This window comes from Ictalurus punctatus, chromosome 1, assembly GCF_001660625.3.
Source record: "Ictalurus punctatus breed USDA103 chromosome 1, Coco_2.0, whole genome shotgun sequence".
In the NCBI taxonomy this organism is placed as follows: Eukaryota; Metazoa; Chordata; class Actinopteri; order Siluriformes; family Ictaluridae; genus Ictalurus; species Ictalurus punctatus.
In genome coordinates, this window is record NC_030416.2 from 11,169,465 (window position 1) to 11,192,971 (window position 23,507).

A 23,507-nucleotide genomic window follows, 5' to 3' on the forward strand; every position below is an offset into this window, starting at 1 on the left:
CCGGTCGATATAAAAGCACTCATTCCTTAAAGTGCACCTATTATGGTTTTTCAAATTTTCCAATCACCAAAATCACCAGTGGCCCAGTGTGGGCTGCGTTGGCCTGATCATCAAATCTCACCTACTTAAGTGATAGAGAGGTAATTTTTAGGGGGGAAAAGACTAATCTTACCTCATGCACGTTTAAGAGGATTGCTAATCTGAGGGGCAAATTATCATATGTGATGAATTGTCTTTGCAATTACCTTATCTGCCAATGCCAGTCACATAATGAGATATTGAGATGAAGTCTTTAGTGACAAGTTTAGCTCACACCTTCTTCAACATCAAAACACAATAGGGATAAAAAAAGACTGTACGCCATAGAGACATGAAACTTGTTCAATAAGCAGTACTCCAATCTGTTAGCTCAGGCAGAGATATGAGCCTGATCAGACTGATGGTGGTGCTATAGTGTTGTATTCTATATTCACCATACAATATATTCTAATCGGAAATCTTCCTTCTTCGTGTATCCTAGTTTAGAATTTGATATACCAATGATCATGATGAATAATTTATATGCAAATTAGTTTATAACATCATCTAGTGACTTCTATTGACTTTTTAAAAAAAGAAAATGAGGCAACACTGCCACTTAGGTCCATCCAATTATATTTTGAGAACAATATGTGAAACCTATTTTTGGTTTTAATTTTAATACAAGCTTTTTCAAGAAGTCTGTAAAGTTTGTAGTGTGGACGTCCATAGTGTACGTACTATAAGCTTGAAATGTGGTATACTGCATATTTGTCCTAATCTGTAATTGTATGTCTAATCATTATTTATTAACCCTGTCATACCTGCTGAAAGCTGATCATGAACATGTTTTAGCATTGAACTATTTTCATGAAACTTGAACGACATGTCCATCTCTGCAACTTCTGATAGACTAACTTCACATATTAATTTCCAAACTAAAATTGGCCCAAGCAATAAGTGTTCCCTTTTTGGACATTTGACTCAAACCACTTAAATTTAAGTTCATATAACACACTAAACTTAATTTAAAAAATTTAATTAATCATACTACTTGGATTTTCATTTAGGACATAAAATTGGTGTTTAATAATTAGTGGCTTAGTGGTTAGCATGTTCGCCTCACACCTCCAAGGTCAGGGGTTTGATCCCTGCCGGGGCCACATGTGTGCGGAGTTTGCATGTTCTCCCCGTGCTGCGGGGGTTACCTCCGGGTACTCCGGTTTCAGGCTGATTGGCGTGTCTAAAGTGTCCCTAGTGTATGAATGGGTGTGTGAGTGTGTATGTGATTGTACCCTGTGTTGGATTGGCACCCTCTCCAGGGTGTACCCTGCCTTGTGCCTGATGCTCCCTGGGATAGGCTAAAGTGGTATAAAAGGTGGATGGACTGTAAACAGCCTGACCACCACATACCAATCAGCTTTAAAATTTAGCAATGAGCTATGTCACAAAACTTTAAGGTGTATTTGGTGTATATGTTTCACATATGGTCTTTCGGGGGATGCATCTTTATCTTTAGTATATTTATCTATGGTCTTTTTAGTTCTATGTTACAACAACAGCAAAAACAGGCAACTGGCGCCACTATTTGATTTTTGCTGATATAACATGAGAAAACATGTTGATTTATACATCACTTCAAGCAAACGCTCACATACTATAACACTTCACCTATTCATAATAGCACAGCAGCTCAAAGTCAGTTAATGTTGCTCTATAAACGAATGTTTTCTGAAATAAGACACTAACATGAAGTTTCATATTGTATTGCTTCTGGAGATCATTATTATTATTATTATTATTATTATTATTATTATTATTATTATTATTGTTGCAGTTATTGTTCTATTTTATATGATATTGAATACATTTAGAATAAGCGATTTTTTAAATATCTTAAATCATCACCTGACTATAAGGTTAAAGGCGGAACTTGAATGTGACGATCTGAGATAAACCGGTGCAGGATTACTCTGATAGTTTCCCCTGTAGGCTGTTCACTCCTGCATGTGTGCTTTAATGACGCTGTTTACAGACCTGCTGTTTCGTCTGCTTACTTAGTTAACTTTTGCTTTTTCAGTCGTTTGCTTTCTAACTCGAGTCTAATCGGCACTATTCGGTTTCACATCGGGTGATTAATCAGCACAGATCTTTCTGTAGAGACGCTTATTGAGAAGCAGTGGTGGAGCTCCGGATCTCTCCTGATGGATTTACACGCTGTGTGCTGCTCTCTGCTTCTGCTGTCATGTACAGGTGAACACTATATTCTTCGTATATCTGTGAAGATGAATACAGTGAGTAACTGCAGCGTGGCTTCCTGCAGCATAATAGAAGAAATAAACATTACAGCGCAGTGCAGTTTACACAGTTTCCCTTCCTATAGCCACAAAGGGACTTGGTCTGAAACGTCCTGTATCTCTGGAAACTTTGCGTTACACGGCCGTCTCTAAAACTATTTCCGCCCTAAACGGACGGCTCTAAACAGTATTGGCGCACTACATGGCCAGCTCTAAGAGTGCTGGCGCCCTATATGTCCAGCTCTCGAAAGTATTGGCACCCTGCGCGGGCGGCTCTCAAAAGTATTGGCTCCCCGTCCCGGGTTTCGCCACGGCAAGCACCACTCACATTTTCTTCAGGAAATGTACCGGTCTAGTTGTTGTTGTTGTTGTTATTATTATTATTATTATTATTATTATTATTATTATTATTATTATTATTATTGAAGAGTGTTTTTATTACAGAGTGTTTTGTTTTATTTTTGTTTTTGTGTTTGGTTTATTTATTTCTTCACACAGGAGTATGTTTTGGCCAAGAGCTGTTTTTACCTGAGAGAATAAATAAAGCAGTTGGGGAGAATGTGGTGATTACCCCAATCCGTCTTCCTGATCCCCCACATGCTGTCATCAGATGGAGGTTTAATGAGATCACCATTCTTGCTGGACCTCCAAGTGGAATTATAATACTGCCATCGTACACTGACAGAGTCAGACTGAACCCCACCACTTATGCTCTGGAACTCAGGAGGCTGACTGAGAGTGATACTGGACTATATTCTCTGACTGTAGACACTCCTACAAATCCTTTCACAGGTGAAACCTCACTGCAGGTGTTTGGTAAGTAAACAAAACTTTTCTTTTTAACACAACTACAGGAAGATTTTTCTTCTTTAATCTAGTACAGTTCTCAGTTTGTAAATACAAGGAAGAGTCTTTAATGCTTATAGGTAACTATAATCCGTTTTTATACAGGTGTGTAAGGATTAAAAGTACACAGATTTGTACTGCATTACATCTTCACAGCTGAATTGGAATACACATCTTTCAAATTGTAGAACATTTTATTTATCAGATTATTCTTGCGTTAAATGACTATGAACACGCATTGGATGTTATTGCTGAAGTAAGACTAACACAAAAATAGTTCGGTTGCTTCAGTTAATAGAACTTGTATTTGAATTAGAGACAGAATATTGTCATGTCTGCCTCTAATGTCTCAAATTCAGAACATTAATTTATAGTAAAATATCGAACTATAAAAAAATACAGGAACTGTAGAGTTAAGAAACATTTTCGGTAACAGATTCCTGCAATGATATAATGAATCTAAAAAATAATATACTACACTACCACTTGTGCCATTTTGACTTCTTCTGCCATATTCCAGTAAAATCTCCTCTTCTGAAAGCTCCATGACTGGTGACTGAAGATCTGTGACTGGTGCCCACATAAAAAATCTGTAGTTCTATAACGGCAGATTTATTGGACTAAAAATAAGTTGTCAAGGAGTACTTTACTTATTTTTACTCATAGGAAATTTTTACACTCCATTTTTGTTATCTTGGTCAGTACGGCTAAAACAGTGAAACAGTGATTACAATCTAAGATCATGAGAGTTAATAGTGTTGGTACAGTGATTATGCTTATGTATTGATGATAAATGAACATTCAAATCTTGTGTATACTCGTGTCCAGTTGAGCGCTGTATTACCTTTTAACCCCCCAGTGCCAGCCTCCAATGTTATCATAGTACCAAGTAAAACAGAGCTGGTTGAATTCAGCAGCACTGTGAGTCTCGTCTGCTCTGCGTCTGGCTCCTCTCTTTCATTTATTTGGCTGAATGGCAGCTCTGGGGTAAGAGCAGGGGAGCGAGTTCAGCTAACAGACAACAACAGCAGTCTAACCATTACTAGTGTGACCAGATATGACACAGGCCCATACCAATGCGAAGCATCCAACATCATCAGCAAAGCAAGGAGTCCTCCATTGATCCTCACCATTTACTGTGAGTTAATTCATATCAGGCAACTTGCTGACAATCATGAGATTTATCCAACAAACATGCATGATATACCTGGTCTCCACAAGACAATGATGTCTCTAAAGCTGACTAAATATGCAATGTTCCTTTGCAGATGGTCCAGAAAATGTTGCTGTTGAAGCAGATCCAGTGGGACCCTTCTACAGCTCTGGGTCTAACCTCATACTGACCTGCTCAGCTGAGTCCAACCCTGCTGCTGAGTTTCAGTGGGCTGTGAATGGAACAGAGCTTGGTGAAATGGGCCAAGAGCTCAGACTGAGCAACATTCAGAGCAGTCAAAGTGGCAATTACACATGCATTGCCCATAACATTCAGAGCCTGAACTACTCTGTGTCTGAACCCATCAGTGTCACTGTACTAGGTGTACTAGTTTAGTTATTGAAATCATGTGCAACAACAACACCAACAACAACAAATAGCAAGCCACTAAATTAAGCCAAAGCTGCTCTCCCAGAAATGTACAGATTTTATTCTGTAAGATTTTTTGCCTTTCGCAAACCTTAGCCAACAACAAAGATGGCCACAAAAAAGTGGACAATGGCACACTGAGATATTTTAATTCAACAGTGTAAAACATGATAACTCCATAAAGTTATGTGAACTCATTTCTTCTATTTGACTCAAATTGTCATAACAAGTTTTGGATATTGAATTCAAGTTTATAATAATAATAATAATAATAAAAAAACTTAAATCAATCGATTGTCTTCACCTGCAAAACTTACAAAACATACCTTTTTGATTTGAAATAAAGTTTATCTTCAAGCTGAGTTTACTTACATTTTTAAGGGAGCAGGTGACCTTTTGTTTCTATGTTTAACCACCTGAAATGTCTTACAGTCAAGTAAAATTATATAACTGACAGATATATTGAGGAAATCGTTTGTTGGTGTTTAAAAACATGCTACGCACAGGCCCATACCGATGTAAAGCATCCAACATTGTTAGCATAGCAATGAGTCGTTCACTGATCCTCACCATTCACTGTGAGTCAACTCTTGTTGACAGTCACAAAAAAGTGGACAATGGCGCACTGAGACACGTTAATTCAAGTAAAAAATTAAGTAACGGACAGATAAACTGAGGATTTTAATACTTTGTATTCAATACTTACTATATTTTGGACTCATGAATGAGCAGAACTGTTGTATTTAACTAGCAGTTGTATAATTTGTGTATATACTGTGTAAGGAATTCAACATAAATAAAACAGGGCATGCTGTTATAGGGAAATAGTAAATTATGTACTTCAGCGTGAAGCAGAGTGTCCTGTGGCAACTGCTACACAAAGCACTAACACCTGAGAATCCTTTCTTCAATGTTAAGTAAATGTCACCTTTCAGAAGATTTCACAGATTTCAAGACATTTTTCGTCGAATATCATCTTTTGTTTATTATTGGGCTTAGATTATGTTGAGTGTCCACCATACATGTCCCTGTGAAGGAGATGTTACTATAAAAGCGCTAACGTTTTAGAACGAGAGTATTGATGTAAACCCGTTATTTGATTTGTATTCGGCACCACTGTCAGAGCTGTTTCTATAGAAAATTAATCAACACCTAATGACAAATCAGATTTCAGAATTCAACAGTGCTGTGGTATAAATATAATTTATCTACAAGAGGTCTGAAAATAGCTAATTGGCTAGGATATCAAGCTATATCTGGGAAAACAGAGGTTATTGGGATTTCTTAAACAGTAAGTGAAATGTTTAAAGTGCTGTTATTGCCCAAAAGCTAAAAGTCACAGATAGACAGAATCAAAATGCTATTTGGTTCAGTGAAAATGACTTTGCTATGTGACAAATTGGAAGTAAGTTCTTAAATAAATGATTTGACAAATGTGATACAATAATCGGATTATGTTTAATGTTGTTATAATTTTAACAGTCCCAGGCCCTATAACTAATTCAAATTCTATCTCAATCCACATTGTTAAATGAATGTTTTTAACTGTTTATTTGTTTCCTCTGAATTTTACAGAAAAAATATCTGGAGCAGCACTTACTGGACCAACAGATGATCTAATAGAAGATGTTTCCTCTGCTACATTATCCTGTAAGTCAAGTGGAATCATCTACAGTGCTGAATGGATGAAAGATAATCAGAAACTGTCAGCTAGTGACAGCATAACATTCTCGAATGATAACAGATCAGTGATGATCAGTCCGGTGAGGAGAAGAGACAGTGGTGAATATAAGTGTACTCTCAGCAACCCCATCAGCTCTGACACTGCAACATACAGAATGATTGTTAACTGTAAGTACAAATATATTCCTGGTGCTGATTTGTTTTAAACTGAAGAAACATCTAAGTTTAATTTGACAGGCAATGACTCTGTAATGTGTGTTACAGTTGGACCGGATAATGTGATAATTAATGCACCAAGTAAAGTGGAAGAGGGAAAAACTGTGATGTTTTCGTGCCATTCTGAATCTACACCAAATGCCTTGTGCACATGGATGTTTAATGGGGATTTAACTGGGGTCAATACACCTTTATTTACTGTGGAACAGACTACCTTTATGCACACTGGAAATTACACCTGCATTGCCTCCAATCCTGTAACCGGACGTGATGCCTCTGGATCCCATGTTTTGGTAGTAAAAGGTAAAACATTACTCTATAATACTCAAACTCTAAAACTCTAAATGTTTAGAGTTTCCCTCATCAAATAAATGTGATATCAGATATTTGAATTAAAACGCAAAATCAAGATTAATAAGTCTATTCTGAGCTTAAACATCTAAAAGATTATTTGCATTTACTAATCATATAATAATTGTTGTATGTTTAGTTAATGCAATAACTAATAATAATATAGCTGCATGCAGCAATTATTGGGGTTCGAGCCATTTCGGGCCCTTAAAGACATTAAAAGATATTAAATAATTTTGTGCAATCCTATAAGCACCTAAATCAAAGAAAAAACAATATAATTTTAGGAAAATGGGCCTTCATTATGATTGTTTAATAGCTGCTGAACATTGCTCGACCAGTGGTGGCCATGTCGTTCAACATTCACAATTGTCCTCGTATATGGTAATTTGACCTTAGTAGTTATATCATACACTTTCTGTCAAACTATCAATCAAAGTAGTGTGTGCTGATTTATCACCCTTTGTGCTTCCCTGAACGACATTTCTGTAGGCACACCTAATTTATGACTAAGGGTGGGGGTAACCTTATCGACTGTGACAGTGGGTCATTCTGGCACCTCTATGTCTGGTTGTGTCCTTCCTTTCCAGGGGTGTGGGGGATATCCCCCAACAAATGTGTTAATGTTAATGAGACTGTTGTGAAACGTGTTTCTCCCAGTATTAATCACACACAAATATATACCTTGGGCACACGGTGGCTTAGTGGTTAGCAAGTTCGCCTCACACCGCCAGGGTCGGGGTCCGATGACCATGTGTGTGTGGAATTTGCATGTTCTCCCTGTGCTGCGTGCCAGTTTCCTCCCCCAGTCCAAAGATGTGCATGGTAGGCTGATTGGCATGTCGGAAAAAAAGTGTCCATAGTGTATGAATTAGTGTGTGAGTGTGTATGTGTTTGTGTGCCCTATGATGGATTGGCACCCTGTCCAGGGTGTACCCTGCCTTGTGCCCGATGCTTCCTGGGATAGGCTCTAGGTTTCCCTGTGACCCTGAGAAAGGATAAAGTGGATGAAGATGAGTGAGTGAGTGAAATGTATACCTTTTTGTGGTATAAGAGAATGTTTGTTTCTGATATTAGTTTTTGGGGGTATTGTTTTATTTGAAGCTTAAGGATGATTTAGGTGAAATAGCCTATGTCTGATGTAAGAAAAGGTGTATCAAATGGTTAATATTGGGTATTCATGTGTGTTACTGTGTGAGGGATTTCGATTTGTGTAACTACATTGTTAGAAAAAGCATGATGGTTGAATGTGTACATACATGATGAGACCTGACTTTTGCTCCAAGAAAAAAAACCAAGATGTTAGTTTGACAATTTCCTCATGAAGATATTGTAAAGACGTTGTTGTTTAACCCTGAGCCGGGCGTCAACAACTCCGAAGATCGTATCTTACATCAGAGGGTTCTTTAGGAGGTAGAAAAACATTTAAAGATGATGTTTTAAAACAAATAATTGTTTCGTCCATAATGGTAAAAAAGAAAAATGGTTGTACTCCAATGTGAAATAAATTGGTGGAGACACACTGAGTACATTTCTGTTCCACAGTCTATAAGGATCCCCACCCTTAATGTAGTGTGACAAATGTACGCACTCTCCGTAACTACATTATTTAAGGTTTAAACATTTTTATTTGTGATGGCAGCAAGACAAAACTGTTGTACATTTGGTATCTGGTGATTTTAGAATTAGACACCAACTGTCAAATATGTTTTGTGAATGGCTTTGTCAGGCAAAGAGCACAATGGCATGGAAAGAGTATATTGTTGTATATTTTATTTTTTTAAATATAAATATCATATATATTTTTTATATATCTCGTATCTATACGAGAGTAATTGGGGAGATCTAATTCTTAGGAGTTCTACAGTACTTCAACTTGGGAACAGTCCACCATGGCCTGCAGAGAGGTATTATCTAAGCTAAGTATATATAATATAGATCAGACACCAGTCTGTCTTTACCCACTCCTTATCTGGAGTCAAAATTATTACTTTTTATCTCTTTATATTGGTTTATGACAGTGAGCAGACATATACACTATATATACACTATATACACTACAGCCAAAGGTATAGAAGCAGGCAACTTATTTTTAAAGTTCCAAAATAATTTAACAGTTAAGGAATATTTCCAACAGAACAGATTAGACATTTAGTGTAAACTAATGTAAAGAAAAATTTCTCTGAAATATTTCAGTGAAAATATTTTCCATATTAAATGCATTATATTAGAAATGATGGTACAGTCTTTGTTGACAAGTTATAACAAACACTTTATAATAATTTGTTTAGGAGCATCTGAATCTGGAAAAAAAAACAAAAAACTTTTATTGCACTTAGGCATACAATAAAAGTTAAGAAACAAATTTGTAAGAAATGACTTGTACACTACTGCTCTGGATATTAAGTCAAACCATTTTGTTCAAACTTCAGCGTGATCCATAGAGTAGCAGAAACTTATGGCACCTTATGAATACCATGTGAAGGATTAAGTTGACTAGTCACTTACAGTTTCAAAGATATATCCTTGTGCAGTCTTACCTTTGCACCAGCATTGCCACATTGGCCCCTCTTCTCCCATGACAATGTATAAGAAAAGGCAAAATAAATAAATAAATAAATAAATAAATAAAAAGTAATATAAGATATATATAACAATATATTTAATAAAATATAAGACATTATAAGGATCACATAATATTATTTAACAAGGTCTGCCATTCAGCCCTCTTAAGTAAAAGAGCATTATCAGTATTGTACGGCAGTTGGGACAGTAGTTAGCTTTCAGATGTCAGATGAAAAACAACTTTTTGAGTCACAGTGCCAAACTACTGACAGAATATTTTCATCCTTATTTTTCAGCCTGAAGGATTGGCATTTATTTAATAGACAGATGGCACAGCTATATACTTGGTCAGAGGATTTAGGAAGTTCTTTAAGAAAGGTTCATTGTTTTTATTCTTTTATCATAGCGTCAGTTTGTATACTTACTTTGGTTAGTGACTTAAACTGTTTTATTAGGTGGTGACAGATTTTGTTAACAGGGAATGATGATAGGTGAACATTAACTTGGTATGCATTTACAAAATAAAACTGTCTATATGTATATTTGTCTGCTATGTATCTGTTTAAGCACTACTTTAATAGCGATATAAAGAAAGAGAGAGAGAGAGACCATTAACTAATTCATAGAACTTTTTCTACCTTTTCAACTTCATTATACATGTTTCTTTTCAAGCATTGTGTGCAGAAATTTCAAATCATTAGTCTGAAGGTTAAGGGTTCCTCAGATTTTTGCTTCTTCAGCATCAACAAAGTCTAAACAACGATTAAACTCAGAAACAATATAACTGGCTGGTTGTGATCAAAATAAAAGACAACGTGAAAGGTGAATTAATTCCTAAAGCGCTAAATGAGATTTCTCTATGTTCTATATGACCTTTATAGAAGGACATTACTAGGACATTAAGTCCTAGTTTCCAGACATCATTACAGCACAGGAGAGGAAATCTTGTTCATCAGATGTATGATGTACATCTAGACAATCTGATAACAAACTACACACAAAATTTATGTTGAGAAAATTCAGCTTGCTCTTTGTTCGCAAATAACATTGGACCAGATCCATAGTTTACATCATCTGCCCACACGTATTTAATCCGTATTACAAGTACTGAACAAGTTAGAGGAAGAGAAGATGTAACTTTATTGTTTAGTGGAACTATTGTTTATTTGGATCTGTCTTTATTCATTTTCATATTCAGTTTATTTTTATATTCATTTTATTATGTTTTATGAAGTACCTTTAACCTAGTTGAGGCTTACATCTAACATAGTGTATGAATGTAGGAACATGGATTTTCACCATGCGCTCCATCGGCACCCTAGTCGAAAAGAAAGTCAAACATGTTAAATCTTCAAAAGTTAGGCAGTGCCGGAGTAAGGAAAATAAAAGCACATCACCTATTTAGATTATATCTATGATTAAGTTAAAATTCAATTAAGAAATGAAGCTCATGTTAAGGCTGTTTCATCCACACATGTCTTCAGAAGAAATTGATGACCAATTCCTTAGGCACTGTGCCTCAATTTAAAATAAACACTCACATGCAGATACAGAACTCCATAACATGACACTGAGATATTATACTTCCAGCAGTAACTAGAAGATAATCTTTTGGAGTCAGATAAATAATTAAACAGAGTCATATATTTAAATCATAAATTAAAACAAACACTCAACCTTCAGCTGCACCTACTTCCGTCTTTGGTTATAAGAGCGCAGTGGACTATGTAATAAATCCTTAATATGTTAGCCCTACAATGGAATAATAGAACAATAGTTAACATAAAGTACTCTAAAAGTAAAATAGAAGTTACTAATAAACGATAAGGAAATAATACTATAGTGAAGCAATATGTATTTAACTGTTTTTATTTACTTATTTTAAAATAAATGGTAATGTGTTCCAGATATTTGTTGTAAAAAATAAATAAAAGGCTGCTTCATCACTATTTTAGTTCTATAGGAGGAATATGGAGAAGACTGGCATTAAATGATTAAAACACAAGCTGGAACAATGTCTGTCAGACATACAATGATGTATGATGCTTCTGAAAAGATTTATAAAGTACTAAACATTTTATAGTCATTTCTAAATGAAACAGGCATTCTGTAGACTGATTTAAAACTGGTCCAATAAGAATTCATTTCCTATTACATTAATATCCTTGCTACTGAATTTTGCAGAAGGTGTTTGTTGTAGTTACTTGTTGTAGTTTACATCCAAGTGAGATAATCAAAAAACAAATAATGAATCAATTTGGCTTCATGTAACCAGATATAATAAAATATATTTTGCTCATCATTCATTTCACATTGTTACAGTTATTTAGCTACTTAGGGAAAATGAGCTTGCTAGAAAACAGAGGTATGTATTTAGAGGGTATATAAGGAACTTAATTAGGAAGCTTTTGGGGGAGGGAGACAAGGCTATACACATACAGTAGTATAGGAGTTTTCACTTATAATCAGAACCTGAATCAAAAATCACAGCTGGTAAAAAAAAAAAAAAAAAAAAGAGAAAAAAGGGTTTTAATATCTATATGAATAAGGGAAGTTTCATGTTGTTAAGAATTTCTGCCTCACTGCCTCACAGGTTTTCATGTCATTGATTTCAATTATTGGCTGGTTCATTTCTGTTTTTTTTTTTTAATAGAGAAAGTGACTCCAGGTGGAGATGGAGAGTCACTGTCTGCAGGAGCTATAGCTGGGATTGTTATTGGGGTTTTATTGGGTGTTGCTGGAATTGCTGGTTTGATTTTCTACTTTATGAAAGCAAAAGAAATGTAAGTAAATTATTCCGTTTTTAATGTGGTTGGTATTTCATATATGTAATCTTTAATAGCAGCATTTAAAAAAAACAACAAAAAAAAACAACAGGAGTTATATAGATGTATTTTCTAAAAGTCGCATAGAAACAAGAAGTCTGAATCAAAACAATTTCATCATTCTTCAGAATTTGAAAGCTATTTTGACAGCTATTTCTCCTTTCCTTAGAAAACCCTTTTTTTTTTCTTTTTCTTTTTTTTTTTAACAGAATAACAAAGGTCTGGATTATGTATTATATTATGTATTATAACTAACAAGAAAAATTCCGATTCTATGAGAATGAAATACATTTGAAATAAATAAATAAATGCACTCTTAAAAATGTTTTGACTTGATCTATTTACAATTTATGTCATGTGACTGCTAATATTGTGAAGGAAATACACTGAAATCTGTGTGATCTGTGTGTGTTATCTGGTCTACATTTTACTGTCATGCAGGCCAAGAACAAACTCCAGAGGAAATAAGCAGAATGGAGGTATGTGTGAAGATCTTCAGTCACTGATAAATATTTGCTGAGTCTCAAAGACAAGACATGTAGCTGATGGCAAAATATACTGATGGCATTGTTATAATATTGACTCATTGAGGATAATAAAGTATCATACACTTCAATAATATGACACACGCTGTAATTTTATGACACTTCATAAAGTTTCTTAAGGCTATACAGTATTTACAAAATATGGAGCTCATACACCATATTTTATTGCAAGCGAGTGGTTTTATATATATTCTTTCTTATACAGCAACACAGAATGCAGATGTAAGTCAGTTTATTTTAAATTATATGAATGAATTCATATTAAAAGTAGAGAATGAGACTAAAATTTGTCCGTTAGTGTTTCTATTATCTTTAATAAACTCATGATAATAACATGGTCCTTCTTTCATCAGTAAAGCTCAGATCAGGGCAATTGGGGAATATGAAGAAGCACTTAATTTCCTTAATTATCCACAGAAAATCTATTCTACACTATTGCTTCACTGCAAGAAATTTAATTTATATGCGCTTTGCTTTTGAAGCTGCTGGGAAATTTAGACTTCCTCCCACAGCATGCAGAAGCCTTAGACTAGTCTGTGTTGTGCTGCTCAAATTCATGAAGTTATATGTACTCGAATGTTTACTAATAGTCAGCTGATCAGTTATAATGATATTGTTCATAATTTCAAGTACACTTTACTGAATGTATCTCCTGTATATTTATCACTAGCCATTTTACAGCGTTCTTATTTTAATTATTAGGATTCAAATTATGAAAACATTGACTGTTTCCAAAATAATAAGTCTGGAGTGACTATGAGTGGATCTGACACTCAGATGCGCACACCTCAACTGGATAATGTAAGCAGTCTATTTAATGTATTTGTATTGCATTATTAATTTAATCCCAGCCTCAGTATTGATGAAATTACCTATTAATATACTGATATTTTGTCATTTCAAGTACAGGCTATTAAATTTATTCATTTATTATTGACAATCTAGGGAGCAATATATGTAAACATCATGGAGGAATCTGTCCATAGTTAGGACTCACTCAGCTCTTTGTGGATAATGAGGTAAGCAGCTTTACAATACTTCAATTAATTTAGGACTAGAATTAGTTTAATCAAAGTAGCTGATTGGAGAAATACAGAAATAAGACTGATATGGATTCAACTCCAGAAAAACACGCAATGAATTATATTTAAGCAATATCAAATGAGCATGAGTATGTAGAGCAAGAATGCTGTTATCCTGAATATCAGCACGGCTGTTATTTGGCTGTAGGCCCGAGGTTGCAGGCTGAGAGCTGCAGGTAATTACAGCTGTGCTGATATTCTCTACAACAGCAAGATTGCGAGTGTGATATAGCTTTTATACAACAGTTCAGTAAACCTGGAATTGATTCCATGCTGGATGGAGCTTTGCTTGTTAATATGTAATGCTCCGACTGACTGACAGCCCGTAGTACATGTAATAACGGTGTAGTAATGGTACCAAACAAAGACAAGTGGAGTGATACGAACAGTAAAATCTTCCAGTGCTGATATATTAAATATCGGCACTCTTGAAATACTGCTTGTCCAGTTGAATTATAGTAGACTAGAACTAACTGTTAAATTTAGTTTAACCATATAGGAACACTATGTAGTGTAACATCATATTATTTTCTAAAAAGTGCGGTTAAATATTTGTGTTATTCCTATAATTAATACAGTATTTAATGAAGATAATGCTTCCTCTTGTAAGAAGGCTAGAAACATTTGGATCCTGGTGCACTCCTACATGCACAACATTTCAAGAAATCTTGAAATGCTTTTGTTTTCCTGCAACCAGTTCTGTGTTGATTTGAGTGTATACATTTAGGGCTATTATCTTATTGAGTGCTCTATGGCCAACTCTTAGCCTCCAAGGCAGAGGAGACCAGGTTTTGAACTAAATTAAATTGGTACTAAACATAATTCAATATTTTTCATTGTTCACAAAGAATCATTTGGACTCATTTGAAGACAACGCACAGTTCTGTTTGAAGAGTCAATGATGCTTGGAGATGTAGGTGCTGCATTTTATGAGCTGTTTACATGCAGCCCTTCCAAAGCGCTTAAAACATGGCAACCACAAAACTCAGCTAAACTGTACAGTTCTGAAACTGTTCGTCTCAGAGTTCTTCTTTGGCTCCTTCATCATCCTCAGGAGGCAGTATGCTTATGTGTCCTCTTCCTGGCAGTTCCAGACTTAAATTTTTTTATGTCCCTGATTGCTCGTAATAGTGTTTAATTATTGATGTATTTTTAGATCCGTAAAGCTGTGCAGGTCAACACCCATCTGTATGTTTACTGTTCAGTGCACTTTGTTCTTCTCTGCTTTGTTGTCAGTGATGTTTATGGTCTTTTCAGAAAAATCCCTTTCCTCCTGCACCAGCATTTAGCACCTCTAATCTAATCAACGTACATGTGTGTGTTTTGTGAACATGGAGAGGATTTATTTGGATTCTGAATTTTAAAACAGCGAGCCTCTTCAGCTAACTTCATATAAATGCAGTAGTTAAGCAGCACTTAGTATACACCACCAATCATATATATGATTGTATTTTATATTTATTTTTAGTCACATAATTATAATTCCGTTTTGAAAACATTAGCTGCAATGATTATGTGGATATGTTTATGTAAACCCAGTTTAGGAAGAAATACATGATTGTGTGATCAACACACTGCACTTCATCTGTTATAGGGGTTAAAGTTTTCCAGAGGACATACGTCGCCTGCTTTGAGAAGAGGAAGAGGAAGTTATACTGAGAATCATTGACTAAACCTGGACTAAAGTACACAGTTTAGGCCACATGATAGAAAAGAGTATGCAAAGCAATTCCACATTTCTGACTGCCAGCTTTGAAGAAAAGAAAAACATTGACATGGATTTCTGAAATATTTCTCATATAAATGAATAACGCATTAATAGAAAGTTTAAAGGCTGATCTGTTTTGACCTGCTTTCCATTTTGCTGTTTTTATTTCTTTACTTAATCCAGAAAACTGGCACTTCATTTCAAGTAACAATTATAGATGTATCAAGTAAAAACATTTATTATCCACGTGTAATTTTGCAATTCGAATCATTACAGTTTCTCTTACGCAAAGACTGGAAGAGTTTCTGTCATAAAAACACTCATAAAAGGCAACTACATGCAAATAATGCTCAGCAATTCAATAATCAATCATTAACTTTCTCTATATTTATTTCTACTTATTAAGTTGCGTCTTTTAAATTAATATATAGCAGACTGGAAGTGGAAAGTTTCATTTTTTCCCTCCTAAATAACTAGCTAGCCAATCTTGAGGTATGTGCACACAGGACTAAATAATCAAGGTTTAGACAAATATTACATGATAAATTAAAACGATGTCAACAAAAATAAAATGAACATGTATTTTAGTAAACCTTTTGTACATTAAAAGTTGATTAAACTTCTTGCATGAAACCATTCTTATGGAAACCTGCTGGAAGGAAATGTCCACGAGCAACAATAGAAGCTGTGATCCTTCTACACAAGAAAACCTGAGGGTGACATCAGTGACTCCACTCCTTTCAGTGTGAATGCAGGGTAAATCACAGCACCTACTAAGGGGCACAAAGTACTCTAAATGACAGAAATATATTACATGTTTACTAAATAAAACAGGAAACACAAACTAGTCTAACTAAAGTTATTTCAGTGACTAGAAAGACCTCACTGGTTAGCCAATTAATTACTAACCAAAGCTTATTCTCAGAGAACTACATTTGGTGCCATAGACAAGCATCACCAATTTATTTAGTGTGATTTAGTGTTCATGTTCACAATACAGCATGACTCATCACTGTCCTCACACCATCCTTCACATGCCTACAAACATACATACAGCAAGAGAATTTTCATTCATACAGCAGTGCGTGTTTATCTTTGGGGATTTTTCTGAACATACTATGCTTTGTGAAATGTTTTTTGTGTTCTTCTGTAGACAGAAGAATAGATAAAAAAAAAAATTAATGGTGTGTTAAAGCTGGATTTAAATTTCAGATCTTAAATTGGTTTGTGGCATTGATATACTGTACATTGTCTCATGATATTGGAGTGATTATACAGAGACTTGTTTGATGTGTTATCATAAACTTTGCAGTGCTGAAATCACATCTTTAAATGTTATTCCATAGCCAGGATTTTTTCTCCCTGAAGTCTGTTGACCTGCTGTCTCATCTGCTTACTCTGCTCACTTACCCAGGTTTGCGTTATACTGTAACTAATCGTCACTATTCGGTTCATTTTTGGTCACATTGGGTGATTAATCAGCACAGATCTTTCTGTAGAGACGCTTATTGAGAAGCAATGGTGGAGCTCTGGATCTCTCCTGATGGATTTACACGCTGTGTGCTGGACTCTGCTTCTGCTGTCATGTACAGATGAGTCTCTCTCTCTCTCTCTCTCTCTCTCTCTCTCTCTCTCTCTCTTTACATGTGTTTATATGCATATAGTATAGGGTTAGGGCTAGTCTGGTAATTGAAATTTGGTATTTATTTTCTGGTCTGATAAATGAAAGTCAGAATCTATGTTACTATAAGCCCTTGCAGTGGAAGTGTCTGATAAAAATAGGATGACTTAATTTATGTGCCATCATACAATGGGGTGTGGCCAGCATAAAACAGGAAGTTGACTCCAATCTTAGGAAAAATGACATGATTTGGCTGTGTGTGTGTGTGTGTGTGTGCTTTTTTTCTATAAGGTTACAAAAATGTTCTACACTGGGTCACAGGGAGCCTGGAGCCTACCCAGGGGACTTGGGGCATGAGTGTCATATCACATCAATTCCGTGACTACATTTCTCATCCTGCACTGCGGCCTATGAACATGGCTGCCATGGACTACACTTCCCACACACATGTTCACCTTCTCCGGAATTCTAATCACACACACCTGTTGCCAGTCTCACACTTACTCGCTCCACACTATATAAGAGACTTTTTGAACACCATGACTTTGTGAAGTATTGAGTGTTCTCACCTCACCAAGCATTTGTATACGTTTCCTTGTTTTGTTTTATGTTCATTGATCTTGCTTCTTGTCCCTCTGTCACATATTAAACGTTATGAAGGTGAGGATGGATGCAAGTGCAGATAAGAGCTTTTAATAAAGAGAGGCACACAGACAAATCCAAATCATGAGACTAGCATATTCAAGAAACAGGCAATAGACCAGACGATCTGTAAACAGGCATAAACTAGGCAAGGTAAGAATCGTCAATGAGGAACAAGAAGCAAGATCAAGACCTGATGTGCACCAAATGTTACCATTTTTAAATACAAATTTTATAAAAATATTTATTACTGTTTGCTGTTAAGTCTTCTATACCTCTATACTGTAATGTACAAAATCCCACTATACCAGTATTGTGACCCAGGAAAGGATGTATTAGTTTTTGAGTCTGGTTTTGTTAAGGTTTCTTCCTGAGATAATCACAGGGAGTTATTACTTGCCATTGTCCCTTCTGGCTTGATCTTTAGGAATCTAAATCTATATCCATATATAAGCTGATTTGTGACAAAGGCTGTTGTTAAAAAACACTATACAAAAAAAAAATTAAAATGAATTGTAACTTGTTGCTGACTGCCCTGCTACTTCTTTAAGCAAGCTTCAGCTTCTTCAGAATACAGCAATGAACAACTTTACTAGGAGAAGAAAGCCAGAACACATTTCCCTGGTTTTAGCTACACTGGCTGCTTATTAAGTTTTGCATTGACTAGAAAGTGGTGTTTTTAGCAAAGATTTAGCTTCAGTATACTTCATAAGTAGTGCTTGATAAATCATTTTTATATAATTTTGAACTAAAAATGACATGATTATTAGGGGGCCAAGCACTGAAGGTGTTATCTAAGGAACACCAGATTTGGGCCAAGTTCTGCCAACACTCTAGCACCACCATTGTTTATTGCCATAAACTTCTAACAATATGTCCAAAATTAAAAGCCAGGCATCCTTGGATTTGGATACAAGAAATACAGGTAAGCATTGGAATAGGTATAGAAATTTTGGTAATACGTTCATTTTAATTGCTTCAATTCTCAAACTAAAACTAAAAAAGGGAATTAAGTTCCATCTGGTTAAATCTTCTTTGATTTAATTAGTGGTCCGAAATTCTTTCTATGTATTTTTTCTGTCTTTTGTCAAATGGACACCTAAGTATGTAAATGATTCTGTATGCCATTTTAACGAGTATGTATTTTTAATATTTCAGGGGGCTATAATTATATGGAATTATTTCTGTTTTTTCAATATTTAATTGATATCCAGAGAGCGGAACAGAACTCTGAAATTAAGTGTCAGTCCTGATTCAGGATTGTACAGCTGAGTGGTGCAGCTCTCCTACACTGCACCCAGATGATGCCCCCTGACTAGATAACATGCTGTCTTGATTGTTTTATATTCTTTGTCACACTGTTCTTCTGTTTCTGTTTGCCTATTTTACAGATATGACTTGATATCTGTTCAGTGTTACTTCAAATAAATGTGTTTAAATAGCATTTATGTTTCTGTGTTGTGTTATATTTTTATGCTAGTAAGTGGTGTTAAAAATTGGTCCAACCATCACTGAGCCGGTGTGTTATGATGTGGCATATTGTGGGCCAGGAGTGGTGGTCTGCTCAGGGCCAGAAAGTCCAGGGCCATTTTTTGGTCCCAGTTCACCCCTGATTATTGCAGTTAATGCTAAATAATGTATGCTAAAAATTTAAATATTGATGTTAAAACACTGAAATGAGGGCCGCATTCCTACATTTTGCCTTGGGCCCCCAAATCACTAAATCTGCCCCTGATTTAAATTAATGTGTTTACAGTATACAGTATAAATATAGCGTAGCAGTAGAATGCAATAATACACCAGCAATTGGGTTTTGCAACCCAGCTCAATTTAGTGTCTTTTAAATGAGTGGGATTTTTTCACTGTAGAAAGTTCCTCAAGGTAACATTGAATGAATTCCATCTCCTCCTTTCTTGCCAATGGAAACTTTTGTTCTTTTCTTAGATTAAAAGTGTTACTGTTTAAAAATGGGTTTAAAGTGAACACAGAAGTTGACACACTGGGGAAAAAAAAGCTCATTGAATTTACTTAATTCAAATTCATACATCTCCCCTTCACCCCCACTATTGTCACCTCTCAGAAGCGCTTCTCTTTGAGTAAAATGACTGCAAATACATACAAATTACTTGACCTGAATAGAATGTATATGACTCTCCAAGTTGTATACTTCTGTTCCTCCCCTTCAATTTGATGGGCCAAAAGATGATGAGATTACTTATAGATTAAATAAGTGCTTATTAATTGCCCAGTACATTTGCCTGTGAATCCAAAGCTACTCAAGTTACAGTAAGTGAGCACTTTACACCCTGGATTGCTGAATTAAACAAACTGCTTTCCTTTTCTAAAAAAAAATTGTCATTGTAAAATAATGTTACAAAGCATTCTTTTATTTTTTGTTCTACAGTTAAATAAAAGTTAAACTGGAAATTTAAATGGTAGGCTATACAACTACATCTATTTCTGGACATTGCTTGATATTGCTTGACACTAAATATTCTACACAACAAATAAAAATCACAAACATGACACTTGTGAGTAAACAATGTTTATATTAAATTTAAAAAATTATAATATAGTTGCCTTGAATATCTCTGCAGTTCATCAGAAATATTAAATGGGACATCCATCGACTGAAAGCACGCTGTCAGAGTTTAAATTTAAAGTAGCATTTTTGTATCTATTGACTTCTGTTTCTAAGTAAATAAGCATTATGTCATCAAATCACAAGTCTATTTTGATTTAATGGTCAGAAGCTGTACTAAATGATAAATAACCTAAAATCACAAACATGACACATGTAAATAAAGTTTTTAATTTTATATATGCAAATTATTAGATCATTAAAACAGAAAGACAGCTAAACAGTGAAAGCAATGTAATTCGTGTTGGAATTATACGAATGAATAACAATTGCTTATTAAACGCCCAGTACATTTGCATGTGAATCCAAAGCTACTCATAACTCAAGCTACAGTAAGTGAGCATATGCATTTTACTACCTGGATTGACCAATTAAAGAAACTGCATTCCTTTTCTAAATAAAAGTTTTTTTTTTTTTTTTAAGTTATTGGTACTTTCATTAACTTAAAAAAAAGAATTCCTGGTCACAATTGTAACTGGTGGGACAGTGAAAATGGGTCAGTAAGAAATTATCAGTTGCTCAGTAGGACTCGTTATCTTTTTCTTGATCACACATTTGTGGGGGAAAACAAATGCTATGTTTTTGGTGTTTTATGTATTAGAACGATGCATAAGCTTTTTCTGGTTTATATTACATTTTTATCTGGTGGTTTTACATATCTGTTTCTTTACACAGGAGTATGTTTTGGCCAAGAAGTGTTATTACCTGATTGAATATATAAAGCAATTGGGGAGAATGTGGCGATTAACCCAATCTGTATTCTAGATCCCCTACATACCTCTATTAGATGGATGTTTAATACAAGTACCATTCTTTCTGAAAATCCTAGTGGAATTATAATACATACACCATACAAAGACAGAGTCAGTCTAGACACTACCATTTATGCTCTAGAGCCCAGGAGCCTGACTGGGAGAATGATTCAATCTGACTGTAGACACTGCTACAAATACTTTTACAAATGTCACCTCACTGCAGGTGTTTGGTGAGTAAACAAAACTGTCATATTAAGATGTGCTTTATAGTACTTATTTTGTAAATAAAAGGTTTTTTTTTTTTTTTTTACTGTATATAGTTTCATAAGTTTTTATTTAAAAAAATGTGTATCCGGTTTAAAAACCAAAAGTTAATGAAATTCATAATAACCAGATTCCCATTTATATTATTATTTACATTTTTTCAGAAATACATAGTTTTTTTACTACCATACATGGAGATAATGTCCCACTTTATTATTTAATTTGGAAATTAAATGATAGCATATTTTATTCATTTCTTCAACCTACTGTAAAAAAAAAAAGGGTTTTGAAAAATATAAAGTTAAAATATGCTGTTTTAAAATTTTGTATTATTATTTTTTTAATACTTATAAGAAGACATATATGGTTGTGTCTGGTTGTGTCTGTAGATAAAGCATTAATCGTCTGAGAGTTTAATATTCATTTTGATAACCTGGAAGACCCTCTAAGATTAGTGGTTGTGTCCATCTTAGATTCAGTAGGGATTAATCAGAACGTAATCAGAACGTAACTCATAATGGTGGTCACACTCTTGACCTCATACTAACATACGGACTAAAATATTATCATTTTTCCGCAGTCTGAAGTTGTCTCAGACCATTATCTTATCTCGTTCATAATACGTATTGATCATAATATTTCCACCTCGCCTCGCTACCACGTAAAACGTACCTACACATCAGCTACTGCACGGAGCTTCATAAATAACCTCGCAGAAACATCAATTAGATTTGGATCACCGTCAGATCACATAGAACTCGATCAGGTGACTGAAAGCTTGGAGTCAACACTCTACACGCTAGATAGAGTGGCTCCACTCAAAAGGAAAATAATTAGAGTAAAAAAATTAGCACCCTGGTATAACGATCAAACGCGAACCTTAAAACAGACAACTCGACAATTAGAACGTAAATGGCGTCAAACCAAACTGGTGATATTTCAAACAGCATGGAAGGAGAGTCTACTGAAATATAGGAAATCTCTTGGCGATGCTAGAAAAATCTATTTCTCCACCTTAATAGGAGACAACAAAAACAATTCTAGATTCCTTTTCAACACTGTAGCAAAATTAACTAGGAATAAAAAGACTACAGAGAGACACTCAATCATTACATAGCAGTGAAGATTTCATGAAATTTTTCATTGATAAGGTTGAAAATATTAGACGTGAAATACAGGCCATTAAATTAAAACCGGACAGTACCCATTACATGACAATGTAGCAATATCAGATCAATGTTTAGAGTGTTTTGCTCCGCTTAGAGAGACTAGTGTTGTGGATAAAAAATGTCATAAAATATACATGAGGGAGACCTAGTATCCAGTAAAGGGGAGAAGAAGAAAAGACGGGCACCAAGACACACAGAAGTAGTGTGAGGCGGATATTGACTGATATTGAATATTGAATTGGAATTACACTTTAAAGATCTTTAAGAGCAGTAGTAGTCAAAAAAGGCAAAAAAAGGTATACGAGCTGAGCTGAGGAGTGCTACCACACACACACATACACACACACACACTCTCTCTCACACACACACACATACTATTATAACTTTACCAGAATAATAAAAAGGAATATTTAGATATTATAAGGGTAATATCGTATAATATATATATATATATATATATATATATATATATATATATATATGAAAATAAAATATGAACTAGGAATACAGGAAGATATAACTTACTCATGATTCAGATGATGAAGATTCTTGTAGATTAAGATTCTTGTCTCGCAAGGAAGGCCTTAATTTTAAGAGAACCATGAGGAGCCATTTATAAGGGTGGCTGAGTCAAGCTGCCCCCCCTCGCAAGATAACAATAAGACCAAGGTCACTCTAGATTGTTTAGTCTTGTCCA

At 34.9% G+C, this 23,507-nt stretch overlaps 1 protein-coding gene across 3 annotated transcripts; it reads left to right on the top strand.

Moving 5' to 3' along the window:
- The first annotated feature begins 1,903 nt into the window (after positions 1-1,903).
- On the top strand, positions 1,904-15,966 carry LOC108266480 (carcinoembryonic antigen-related cell adhesion molecule 5). 3 transcript variants are annotated; one of them, XM_053680674.1, is made up of 12 exons: positions 1,904-2,271; positions 2,814-3,131; positions 4,021-4,299; positions 4,430-4,696; positions 6,319-6,594; positions 6,691-6,945; positions 12,212-12,341; positions 12,825-12,862; positions 13,134-13,150; positions 13,631-13,729; positions 13,874-13,947; positions 15,268-15,589. In XM_053680674.1, the coding sequence occupies exons 1-11, from the start codon at positions 2,223-2,225 to the stop codon at positions 13,916-13,918; spliced, it is 1,773 nt and encodes a 590-aa protein (XP_053536649.1). In that variant the 5' UTR covers positions 1,904-2,222; the 3' UTR covers positions 13,919-13,947; positions 15,268-15,589. The 3 variants fall into 3 exon arrangements, 2 of the variants coding, with proteins under 2 accessions (XP_053536649.1, XP_053536645.1); XM_053680670.1 differs by lacking the exon at positions 15,268-15,589 and adding an exon at positions 15,605-15,966 and having other exon boundaries at positions 1,905-2,271; XR_008396518.1 differs by lacking the exons at positions 13,134-13,150; positions 15,268-15,589.
- Positions 15,967-23,507: the final 7,541 nt, after the last annotated feature.

Excerpts from the sequence above, each read along its gene's own strand:
- LOC108266480 (XM_053680674.1), top strand. The coding sequence starts at position 2,223 with ATGGATTTACACGCTGTGTGCTGCTCTCTGCTTCTGCTGTCATGTACA. Across the intron at positions 3,132-4,020 it reads AACCTCACTGCAGGTGTTTG|TGCCAGCCTCCAATGTTATC; the intron begins GTAAGTAAACAA and ends TTAACCCCCCAG. Across the intron at positions 4,697-6,318 it reads CATCAGTGTCACTGTACTAG|AAAAAATATCTGGAGCAGCA; the intron begins GTGTACTAGTTT and ends TGAATTTTACAG.